The 12,076-nt window shown below is 51.1% G+C and overlaps 1 protein-coding gene across 6 annotated transcripts; it reads right to left on the minus strand.

The window, feature by feature from the left end:
• Positions 1-4,672: 4,672 nt before the first annotated feature.
• RUSC1 (RUN and SH3 domain containing 1) lies at positions 4,673-12,076 on the minus strand. Of its 6 annotated transcripts, XM_044676626.1 has the most exons (11): positions 11,180-12,076; positions 10,598-11,047; positions 9,824-10,240; positions 8,644-8,742; positions 8,370-8,446; positions 7,800-7,974; positions 7,578-7,683; positions 7,174-7,220; positions 6,149-6,683; positions 5,461-5,589; positions 4,673-5,379 (listed from the first exon to the last, which is right to left on the minus strand). In XM_044676626.1, the coding sequence occupies exons 1-11, from the start codon at positions 12,054-12,056 to the stop codon at positions 5,211-5,213; spliced, it is 3,081 nt and encodes a 1,026-aa protein (XP_044532561.1). In that variant the 5' UTR covers positions 12,057-12,076; the 3' UTR covers positions 4,673-5,210. The 6 variants fall into 6 exon arrangements, with proteins under 6 accessions (XP_044532561.1, XP_044532563.1, XP_044532562.1 ...); XM_044676628.1 differs by lacking the exon at positions 9,824-10,240 and having other exon boundaries at positions 10,580-11,047; XM_044676627.1 differs by lacking the exon at positions 9,824-10,240 and having other exon boundaries at positions 10,580-11,044; positions 11,174-12,076.

The raw sequence follows: 12,076 nt of genomic DNA on the forward strand, positions 1-12,076 counted from the left end.
TGGAATATGGGGGAACAGATTGAAAGTAAACCCTTAGGAGCAATGGAGTTACACTGGTTGTAGATTTTTAAAGCTGCCCCTTTAACTTTTCAATTTCACTTTAATACCTACAATGTAAATGCTGATTGAATAGAATTCTTCTGTGTGGTCATATTGAGAAGAGGAAAAGAGATTGAGAAACTAAATAGAAAGAGGAGCACAAAGAGCCAGTTGAATTATGTATTATTGGAGGATCATATGCCTAGACTTTTAACTTAGATGGAGGAAATTCATATGAAATACTAGGGCATCTACCTGCCAAGACGTAACCCAGGAACTATGTGATTACAACTAAAAAACATTTTTCACACAAATAAGTCAGATTGAAAAAACTTTAATTGCTCATGGTAGGCTGATCCAATATAATAAAAATAACAATTCTACCTAAATTGATTTATCTATTCAGTGCCATACCAATCAAAATACACCTAAACTATTCCCTAAAACTAGAAAAAAAAAAAACTTTTTTAGTCATCTTGAAGAACAAAAGGCCAAGAATATCAATGGGGGGGAGGGAGGTTGATGTGAAGGAAGATGGCTTAGCTGTGCCAGATCTCAAATTGTATTATAAAGCAACAATCATCAAAATAATTTGATGCTGGCTAAGAAAAAGAGTAGTGGGTCAATGGATTAATTTAGGCCCTCAAAACACAATAGTAAATGACCAAAGTAACCTCGTATTTGACAAATCCAAAGATCCAAGTTTTGGGAAGAACTCACTATTCAACAAAAACTATTGGGAAAACTGGAAAACAATATGGCAGAACTTAGTCAAAGATGAACACTTCATATACCAAGGTAAAAAATCAAAATGGTTACATCATTTAGAAATAAAGTGATACATTAATCAAATTAGGGAAGTTTGGAAGAGTTTACCTGTTGGATCTATGGATAAGGAAAGATTTTATTTCCAAATGACATAAAGAACACTACAAGGTATAAAACAGACAATTTTGGCTACATTAAATTTAAAAGATTTTTCAAAAATAAAACCAGCACAACCAAGATTAGAAGGGAAACAACAAATTGGGGAAAAAATGTTTATAGCAAGTATCTCTTACAAAGGCCTCATTTCTCCAATACATAGGGAGGTGATTCAAATTTATAAGAATACAGAGCATTTTCCAATTGAAAAATGGTCAAAAGATATGGAAAAGCAATTCTCAGATGACAAAATCAAAACTATTTTTAGTTGTATGAAAAAATGCTCCAAATCTCTATTAATTAGAAAAATGCAAATTAAAATAACTGAGGTACCACCTCATACCTCTCAGACTAATATGACAAAAAAGAAAACATGATAAATGCTGGAAGGCATATAGAAAATTTAGGGCACGAATACACTGTTGGGGGAGCTATTGACTGATTAGCCATTCTGGAGAGCAATTGGGTGCCCGTAGAGTCATAAAACCATGCATACCCTTTTGGTCCAGCAATACCACTACAAGGTCTTTATCCCAAAGATATTAAAGAGAGGAGGAAAAGACCTACTTACACACATTTCTAGCAGCTCTTTTTGTGGTGACAAAGAACTGGAAACTGAAGGAATGTCCATCATTTGGGGAATAGCTGAACAAGTTGTGGTATATGATTGTAATGGAATATTATTGTGCCATAAAAAAATGACAAGACAATCACAAAAAATCCTGGAAAAACTTAATAAAGTATGATGATCAGCTGTGAATGTCTTAACTATTAATCAGCAATGCAAGGGTCCAGGACAACTCAAAGGAACTCATGAAGAAAAAGGCTGTCCATTCTGAATGCAGATTGAAGCATACCACTTTTCACTGTATTTCCTCCATGAATTTTTCACTAGTGTAAATGATATGTCTTGTTTCACAACATGACAAACATGAAAATAGGTATTGTACAATAACATGTACAACCTATATCATATTATCTGCCCTCTAAGGCCTCTAAGGAAGGGGAGCAGGTGGGAAAGAGCACAGATCCCAACATGTCAGAAAATGATTATTAAAAATTGTATCAACATGTAATCTGGAAATAAGTTTTTTAATTAAAAAAAGGAATGTAGGAAATTCAAGTCAAGTCAACAAGCATGTCTTGAAGTGTTGACTATGTGTCAGATACCATGTTAAGCAGATAAGAAGTGTATAATCTTTGCCCTCAAGGAGCTTACATCCTACCTTTAAAGGAGGGAGTAGGGATGGAGAGAAAGAGACAAAGGCGCTTGGGAAAAGGGGCATGGTAAAAAGCCCAGAGTCAGGAGTGTAGCCTGGAGAGAAAGGAAGACATGGCTCTCCTAGACGTTCTCTTAATAAGGAGGTTCTGGGAGGAACTAGCCTATCAGATAGTGAAGCTACAAGAGGTGAAAGGTACTTCCACTGTGAGAAGTAGCCCAGGTGTAAAATGAGCTCCCAGGATGAAGATGCTTCAATAGCATGGTAAAGAAAATCCAGAAAAGTCCAGAGTGCAACCTAGAGAGGAATAAGGGGCAACATGTTGTTCAATCATGTCCAGTTCTTCATGACCCCATTTGGGTTTTTTTGGCAAAGATACTGGAGTAGTTGGCCATTTCCTTCTCCAGCTCATTTTACAGAGGAGGAAACTGAGGCAAACAGGGTGAAGTGACTTGCCCACCAGCCACACAGCTAAGCGTCTGAGGCCAGATTTTATCTTGGATTTTCTGGACTCCAGGCCTGGCACTATTCACTGAGCCATTTAGCTGCCCTAAGAAGTAACTAGGAAAGTATAAAGATTTGGAAGGCCTCCATAGCCTACCACCTGGGGGATCACCCAGATAGAGCACCAAAAATAACTTCTCTAGCCATACCCTTGCCTAGTGCATAGGGATGGATGCCTCTGGGGGAGGAGAGCGATCAGAGCCCAGGGTCGAGCAGGCAGGGATCTGGGAGGGATAGAGCTCTCAGGGAATCAGGATGCCAGATCCTAGAGCCCTGATGGCAAACCTATGACACACGTGTCAGCACTGACACACGTAGCCATTTTCGATGACACGCGACCGCATACAGAGAAGTATGGGGCTGCATGCCAAGGATGAAACATTTGCTGTAGTGTAGTGTAGACATTCTGTGTACTCTAGATTACAATTCTGTATATATTCATTTACCTATTTTGGTTTATTAAATACAGTTATATATTACAATTGTACATTTTTGTTATTTAAACTATAAGTATCGCAAAATTATGGGTTTTTTTCTCAAAGTGACACACCACCAGTTATGCTCAGTTTTTTGGTGAATTTTGACACGCCAAGCTCAAAAGGTTGCCCATCACTGACCTAGAGGGACCCCACCAGAAAGGAAAGTCATGCCCAGGTAATCTAGGTGACTGAATCAGAGGGCTGAGGGAGAGGCAGGAGTGTAGTAGTCATAGTGGGATGGGGGGAAGGATTGAGCATTTATATGGTGCTGCCTATGCTCAAACAATGTGCTAAACACTTGACAATATAGGGAAGGATTATTTCTCTGTGGCTTCCATCCTCCCAGGCTCCTGTCTGGATAAAGAGGGTTAGTTTTTTCTGTCTCTCAAATACCAAGGATGAAAGGAAATTGTGTGGACATCTGAAATCCTCTTGGGTATCTGGGCCAGTGAGTATCTGAAAAGGGTCGTAAAGAACAATACCAATAGACGGCACAGTGACTGGTGCCTGGCTCTTTCTTAGGCCCTGGTGTCTGCATCCCCCCTCCTAAATGAGATCTTTCTTTTTCTTTTAAAATCCTTACTTTCTGTGCATGAAAGCAACATGGGCTAGGCAATCAGGGTAACATGATTTGCCCGGGGTCAAATAGCTAGGAAGTGTCTGAGGCCACATTTGAACCCAGGACCTCCCGTCTCCGGGCCTGGCACTCTACCTAGCTGCCCCTATGCCTCAACCCAGCTCCAAGCCTTTTTCCAAACCACATTAAAAGTGCCTCTTATTTCTCACTCAGGGCATGCCTTCCTTTCCCTCTGTACCATCTCCAAGGCTAAGAACAAGTCTCTGGCATCACCCTCTCTGAGGAAGCAGCCAGCATGCTTCAGTGAAAAGAACAGGGGCCAGACTTGATGCCAGTTCAAATGCCAACTCTAACAGTGTGTGATCCTGGACAAATCTCTTTGGCTCACTTGGCCTGAAGTTTCCTCATCTGTAAACTGCAGAAGAGGGGAGCAGGAGCAGGGATGTGGCTGTCTAGACCGCCTGGCAGGTCCCTTCTGGCCCTACGTTTATCAGCCCAATGAACCGGAGCTCTAATGCCATTCCTGCAATTTACTACCTACCTACCAGACTTTGGGCAAGCCACTTACGGAGGCTGGGAGGATGGGGGAAGAGGCTGGTGGAGATGAGGAAGTGCCAGTGGACCCCAGAAAACTACCAAAAAAGAATGGCTTTGGGCAGCTGGGTAGCTCAGTGGAGTGAGAGTCAGGCCTAGAGACAGGAGGTCCTAGGTTCAAACCCGGCCTCAGCCACTTCCCAGCTGTGTGACCCTGGGCAAGTCACTTGACCCCCATTGCCCACCCTTACCACTCCTCCACCTATGAGACAATACACCGAAGTACAAGGGTTTAAAAAAAAAAAAAAAAAAAAAAAGGATGGCTTCTTCCCTTTGACCAAGGCAGCGCCCAAAGCCCCCACAAGCCCCTTCTTCCAAGGCAGACAACGGAAAACTCGGCTCCCACACTTTATTGGGATTCTGACTTAGGAGGGGCAGCCTCCAAGGGCCCCCCACTAATGAGGTCCGTGCTACATACAGCATGTAAGTTCATGATTGCTCAATAAATACAGACCAAGGAAGGGGTAGGTACAGTCCGAGATTCCATCCACCCAGGTGGGTGGGGAAAGTGGGATCGGGGTGAGTATATTGGTAGTTTACCCATAGATGAGGACAAAGTCAGGATTTCCACTTTACAGATGGGGTGGGGGAAGAGTGCAGTTCCATATTACATACGGGAGGGCCTGGGCAAAAGAACAAGTTCCACTTTACAGATCAGGGGTGGAAGGCAATTTACAGAGAGGATAGGAAGGCAGGGAGGTTCCATATTAAATATGAGTGAGGCAGGGAGAATAATTCCATTTTACAGATGGGAAAATGCTTCAGCTAAGCTTCATTTTACATGAGGGGCAGGATGCTCCAGAGCCCTTCCATTTCCAGGTGACAGGAGGGGTGGCACATACCCAAGAAAGGAAGGGAGGAAGGGTCCTGAGGCTAGAGAATGAGGGAAGTATAGCCCACGGGCACCAGCCCCTCAGCCCCCTCTCGCCCGCATCGGAGCCAGTCCTCATCCACGGTGGAAACGACCCGAAGCACTTCTCCTCGCCGGAAGCTCAGCTGATCAGGCGCAGCGGCCGTGTGGTCACAGAGGGCTCGGACCGCCCTAGGAGGACACATGGAGATGAGGCAAGCCGCAGTGAGCCGAGGCCCCAGGAACTGTCATCCTCACCCCTTCCCTCCTCACCTCTGTGTCGGGAACTCCCTGGGGGCCGGGGCCTCAAGCTCTTCTGGAGGGGACGATGGCTCCGGGGGGCCGCCCTTCCTCACCAAGGCCAGCATGCTCACTGCAGGGGGCAGCCAGCTGGAGGGTCTCCTGGAGGAGTGGCCAGGTTGAAGGAATGGACTCATTTCCCACACCATGCCCCCTTCTAGGGAAAACTGGGAGCTTGGTGGGAGAGGAGAGGCCGGAGGGTCATCAAACGGCCAGAGGCTCATTATAAGAGGGTTGGGGGCGAATGCCCCCCTTGGGGCCAGGAAGGAGGCCTTGGGATCACTCTGGTGCTGATTTCGGGGTCCTGGATGATTAGCTCTCACTGAGGTGCCAAAATCAGAAGCACATACAATATGCAACTAGCCACATGCTGAAATAATGCAACCAAATGACATTTTCAGAGAGAAAAATCCTGCAGGACATTTCCCGATAAATGACACTGATCCCCAAAATCTTTTTTTGCCAGAGGAGGTGTTTTTACAGACCTAATTCATGTCAAACAGGGCACCCACCCATCTATTTACAGGAGAGAGACAGCAGAAAAGGGTCACTCATGGCTTACGGGTCAGAGGAGCCTCCGGATGGAACTGCTTTTAAGTTGGTGTTAAGTCCATTAAGAGGTTGGGGGGATCATTAGGGACCTGTGGGGAGCCCCAAGTACCTGGATTTTATCGGCCCACCACCATCGGTCTCCATTGTCCCTGCTGGAACCCCGAACAGTCTTCCTAGCCATACGCCTCTGGCCTGGCCTGGCTCCTCTCCCGACGGCCGACTCTCCTTGGTACTCTCAGGGGGCACAGCCTGCTTCCGGGAACCCCATCGGGGAAGAGGGAAGCCCTCTGACCCTCCTGAGGCATAGACCCGGGAAGCCTGGGTCAGCTGCTCCCACCAGCCACTGGATGGAGAGGGACCTCGTGGAGCCTCGCCCGGCCCTCCCCGGAGGCTCTGAGCCAGCCTTTCCCCCCAGCCCAACACAGCCTGGACTGTCTGCTGCAGGGCTGGCGGTGGGCCCGGAGGGGCCGGGGGCTGGGGTGGGCCCAGCGGCAGATGATGGTGGTGCTCAAAGAGGAGATCCAGGTGGAAGGTGAGGACGGACAGAGGCTGGAGCAGAAGCAACAGCTCTGTGGACAGGGAGGGGCAGCCTCCTCGGGCCAGAGAAAAGAAGGCTGTAGGCAGGTACAGTAGGGACAGGAGGCCTGGGCATGATGGAGAAGGGGAATATCAGATCCCAGAGCCCCAGGCCCCCGTGTCTGTGTTTCCGACCCCTAGTCATTGGCTTCACATCCCCTCATTTTATGTGGATTTATATCATATGTACACACGCACCCCCACACTCATATACATCTCTCCGTACTGAACAAATATTCAGGGGCTAGAAAAAACCCATAAAGTCCAACTGTATGGTCCCCACCCACCAGGCCCCATGCTTTCTGAAATTTATTTTCTTTTTTTTTTTTTAAACCCTTACCTTCCATCTTAGAATGAATACTGAATTAATATTCCAAGGCAGAAGAGTGGTAAGGGTAGACTTGCCCAGGGTCACACAGCTAGGAAGTGTCTTGATACATTTGAACCCATCCTGTCTCTAGGCCTGGTTCTCAAGCCACTGAGCCACCCAGCTGCCCCCTGCTTTCTGAAATTTCTGTCCCCTACCTCCGTTTTTCTCAAACCATCCCAAGGAAGTACCTGTATCCTCTTGGAGGTTGGAAAACCATAACTCCAGCTGTTTTGTGCTGCAAAGAGAGATAGAAGTGAGAAAAGAAGGTTGAGAGAGAATTGGGAGTGTAATAAGCTCAGAAGGTGACAGACAGGTCTGGAAGGGACCGCAGAGATTGTCTAGTTCAGGTCTCTCCTTTCTAAGATGGGGGAATTCAGGTGAGGAGGGGAGGCTGACTTCCCCAAGGTCACCCAGCACAGTCCTCTGATGGAATCCAGAGCTCTCTACCACTTCTGTCTTCTGAACTAAGGAGAGGGGGTGGGAGGTCCCGGGTGGGAAAGAACCGATAGGGCCTGCTGAGCACGCCCCGGACGAGGTACTCAGGAGAGTCTCTCGGCAGCACGAGTCCCAGGGGAGGGTGTTGGGGTCTCACTTGAGGAGGCCGAGGATGAAGGCATGGAACCGGCTTCGGCTGCTGCTGAGAGGGCTCAGGCGGCTGACCTGATTATACAGGTTTCCCAGGGAGTGGGTGCAGGAAGCTGGGGAGGCAGAGCAGGTAGCATTATGGCAGAGATGATCCCCACGATACAGGAACGCCTCCCCACTCAGCCACAGCTCCTGTTCCCACCCGAGTGTGCGCTCTGCCCCGCCTCACCAGGTTTCACAGATGCTTCCACAACACTCCAAGGGCTGCTCCTTCTCTGCCCAGTGATGAGATCCTTTCTAAACGGCTTCAGGCCATCGGCCACCAAGGCGTGGAGGGCAGGGCACAGCGTGGTCAGCACCAGATGTCCCACATCAGGGCTCAACCGGCTATCGCCCAGCTGGGCCTGGACAACAAGGGAGAGCAAAAATCACAGACAAATCAGCTGTTGCTCTGGCCAACCTGCTCAGGCTACCTTCCTCTGTTTCTTAATAGAAAGCCATACTGGGGGTGGCTGAGTGGCTCAGTGGGTGGAGAGCCAGGCCTAGAGACAGGAGGTCCTGGGTTCAAATTTGACCTCAGACACTTCCCAGCTGTGTGACCCTGGGCAAGTCACTTAATCCCCATTGCCTAGCCCTTATGGTTCTTCTGCCTTGGAACCAAAACACAGCATTGATTCTAAGACCGAAACTAAAGTTAAAGTTAAAAAAAAACACACACAGTAAGGCATCCAGGTCCAGCCCCAACCCAATCACAGCCCCTTTCCCCACGGGACATTCTCATCTCCTCAATCCCACTAACCTTTTGTACCAGGTTCCTGGCTGCCCCAAAATGGGAGATGATTTTGTCCACTGAGGCGCTGACAGCAATCAGAAGGCCTTCAGGAAAAAGGACAATATGAAAAAGAAACACAAAGGCTGCATCTGTTCATCTCTGAGGGATAAGTCTGTCCATCCTTCAAGGACAGCCCTCCCCACTGCTGAAAGAGGACCCCAGAGAAGTGGGCAGTGCTGGAAGGGGCTGGGAGGCAGGGGAAGTAGCCTTAAGGGTGGGGAAGACAAGCCAGGGTCAGTACCTTTCTTTTCCTCTTGCAGCTGGCCAGATCCCTGCTTGGCTTCTGCCATCCACAGGCACTGGGCCCCAGGCACACCAGCAAAAGACCAGGAACTCCGGACTGGGGGGAGATGGTAGGGCAGGTGGAAAAAAGATTCAATTCAAGGAATGAAGTTATCAAGCAACTGCTGTGTACATGGCCTTGACAAGATTCTGCTTTGGGTGCGGGGGTGGGGAACCTGAGAAGAACCTGGCTAAGGGAATCACCCTCCAGATGAATTAAAATGCTCCCCTGCAAACAATTCCTGTAGCTGGGGGGAGAGGGGAGACAATTGGGGCGAGGGCAGAGCTAGGAGGGCGGTGGGACAAGGGGGCCGGCCCCAGAGAAGGGGCCCAACCCCTCACCCTTCCATCCTAGTAAACCCCAAGAGTGAAGGATCCCAAGGTCCTTCCTGGTTCCTGGTCTGGCCTCCCACGTCCTTTATTCCCGGAAGTCCAGGGCAGGCTTACCTCCCGGTTGGGAGGGAGGGAGCTTGGGCCTCTAGGGGCGGGGGAGGGGCGGATCCGCGCCCCGCCCCAGCCCCCGCCCGGGGCGTGGGGAGCACGTGAGGAGCCACAACCAATAGAAGGACAGACAGACAGACAGAAGCGGGTATAGAGGGGGACGAGGCGAAGGGAGAAGGAAAGGTGAAAAGGGGAAAATCAAGGACCCACTGCCCGCCCTTAATCCTCCTCTGCCCTCTCTCCCGACTGTGCAAGCCCACATCGAGGAGGGGACGGCAGTGGCAAAGGCCACCAGGAGGATGAACAAGAGTCCTTCATACAAGCCAATGGGCTCGCGTGGGCTCTCCCCGCCCTTCCCCTGCAGCGAGGTGGGGGCAAGGCCAGAATTCCAAGGACCAATGAATACCCAGGGGGCGGGACTAGAACCCCAGGGGACAATGAGTTTGGGATGGACAGGGGACCGGAGACCCTCAGGACAAGTAAAGCTTTCTCGAAATTCTGTAGGGAGATGCCCCTTTCCTGGGCCCGGATAGGTGCAGAGCCCCAGCCGTAGAGCTCCTTAGCCCAGGGGTTCCCACGGTAGGGAAGGACCGCACACCCGAGAGCCAAGAGCATCCGCGACGCCGCGGGGGGCAGGGCGCCGGGGTGTGACCTGGCGCTTGGGGGTGTGGCCAGGTGTGGGACACAGTCCGTCTTACGTAGCCTAGGCGGCGGTGGCGGGCTCCAGGGTCTGCGCGGGGCCTTCGGCTGTGGCGGTGGCGGCAGGGGGGCGGCTACCTGGCGGGGTGGGGGAACCGCGGAGGGAAAGGTGCTGCTTCTGGGGAAGAGCGGGGACAGCAACAGCGCCAGCTCAGGGCTGGCCAGGCAGGGCAGGGCCCCCCGGGCTGGGGGCGAATAAGCCCCTACGGGGGACAGGCGGACAGGCAGCAGCTGCTCTTCCGTGGGGCTCGGCCCCCCAAGCAGTCGCAGCCCCGGGCCGGGCCACCCAGCCAGTGGGGCCAAGAGCAGGGAGCCGGCTCCCCCCGCTCCCGCGCCCTCCAAGAGGGGACGACCGTCGGCCGAGAACCGAAAAACCAAGGGCCGAGGGAGGAGGAGGGGGCCAGCTACAGGCGGTGGGGACAGAGCAGGTGCGGGGTGGGGTAGGGGCAGCGAGACGGGCAGCCAGGCGAAGAGGGGCAAGGAGAAAGAGGGGAGCAGAAAATTAGTCCCACTCCCCTTATGACACCACCCCCACTCCCCTTTCCCAGAGCTCTCCCCAGGCCCCGGTAAAAGGGAGGGGGAAGGACAAGAAGGGAAAAGTTGGGGTGGGGAAGGAGACAATGGGGCAACACATGAAGGAGAGGGTCTTGAAGCTCTGAAATGGAAGGGACTCGGGCCGGATCTGCCTCCCACATCCAGGCCCTTCCCAGTCAGCCTCACTCCACCCTAAACCCCCAAGCAGGGAACCCCCTTACCCTCTATGTCAGGAGCCTCCCTGGGCCGGGCTGGTTCCTTCCCTATAGGAACATCATCAGCTGCCACTGGGCTCTCAGGCCTAAGATCCCCAGGCCTCCCTTCAGCAATAGGCTGCAGCCCCAAGCGGGTCTTCTTCCTTCGGGGTGGGACTGGTGGAGGTGGAGGCCTCGGTGGGACCAAGGCCCAGCCAGCTGGGGGGTCCCTGGGTGGCACTGGGGGAGGTGGGCCCCGGTTTCTGGAGCGAAGCTCCTTGAAGGTGGTGACCTCCCGGGGAGGGGCAGGGGAGCCATTCAGAGCCCCACTGGGAGGCAGTTCTGTGTCTGGGGAGAAGATGATTAACCAGTCACTCCTGTCCTTCTTGGCTTGTGGGGGAAGAAGAAGCCCTGAGCCCCGTTTCCGCTTCTGGGCCAGCTCATGGAAGGATGTGATTGTCCGGTGGGGCACAGGTTCTCCACTGACGTCACCTTCAATTTTCCCAGCATTGGCTTTCCAGCTAGAGTCGGGATTCTCAGTGCTAGTTTTCCAAGTGGAATCAGTGATGCCTGAGTCAGTATTCTCAGTGAGTTTCCAGGCAGATTCAGTATTCCCAGTGCTAGGTTTCCAAGAGGACTCAGTATATCCAGAGCCAATTTTCCAGCCAGAATCTGTATTCTTCTCGGTGAGTTTCCAATTAGAATCAGTATTCTCGGCACTAGTTTTCCAGGTGGTAGAGTCTGAATTCCCATTGAGTTGCCAACCAGAGTCAGTTTTCCAGCCAGAGTCAGTGTTACCAGGGTCAACCTTACAACTGGGAATGACTTTCCAACTGGATCCATTTTTCCCACTAGCATCAATTTTCCCATTGTCTGTCTCCAAGGCCAGCTCAAGCTCTCTTCTCTCTTCCTCTTCCCTTGGTACTGAGGAGTGATGATCCTGGAAGCTGGGCAAAGCATTGCAGTTGGAGTCTAGGCCAGTGACAGAAGGGGAAGAAGCTCCAGAACAAGAATCTGGAGAACAGCAAAAGCTGTCTGGACTACAGTCAGGACCTTCTGTGGTTAGGGGAGAGCCTTCATCCAGAGGGATAATGCTAGGCTGGGGGTTGGTTTCCTCTGGAGGGAAATCCCGAGAATAGACAGAGACAGGGGATTCATCAGGAGTGAGGTCTGAACAGGTGCTGAGTGAAGATGAGCAGCCAGGGTCTGAGGGGGATACCACCCCCTCTTCTTCCTCCTCTGTTTCCCCTGGTCGGTTCTCCAGTTCTGGACCATGCTCCCTGCAACAACGGCAGGGAACTGCAGGGCTGTTGGAGTTGGCATCCACCAAGGTTCCACTACAGGGTACTCCACTCTCTTTGCCCCCTGTGTCTCCAGGAGGTGGTGGAGTGCTCAGGGGCCCTTCTCTGAGCTCTGGACGTCGGGACAGGTGCAGACCCAGAGAAACATGCTGAAGGTGGATATGATTAAGGTTACAGAGCAAAGCCCTTTGTGGGGAAAGCATGGTGCCAAGGGGAGAATGGG

The sequence above is a fragment of the Gracilinanus agilis genome, chromosome 4, assembly GCF_016433145.1.
Source record: "Gracilinanus agilis isolate LMUSP501 chromosome 4, AgileGrace, whole genome shotgun sequence".
Lineage (NCBI taxonomy): Eukaryota > Metazoa > Chordata > Mammalia > Didelphimorphia > Didelphidae > Gracilinanus > Gracilinanus agilis.

Bases quoted from the DNA above. Each gene is read 5' to 3' on its own strand.
- RUSC1 (XM_044676632.1), bottom strand. From the start codon at position 12,056: ATGCTTTCCCCACAAAGGGCTTTGCTCTGTAACCTTAATCATATCCAC. The intron at 8,447-8,643 runs GTACTGACCCTG...TTTTTCCTGAAG, and splicing joins GCTGCAAGAGGAAAAGAAAG to GCCTTCTGATTGCTGTCAGC. The intron at 5,590-6,148 runs GTACTTGGGGCT...CCACTCCTCCAG, and splicing joins GGTGGGCCGATAAAATCCAG to GAGACCCTCCAGCTGGCTGC.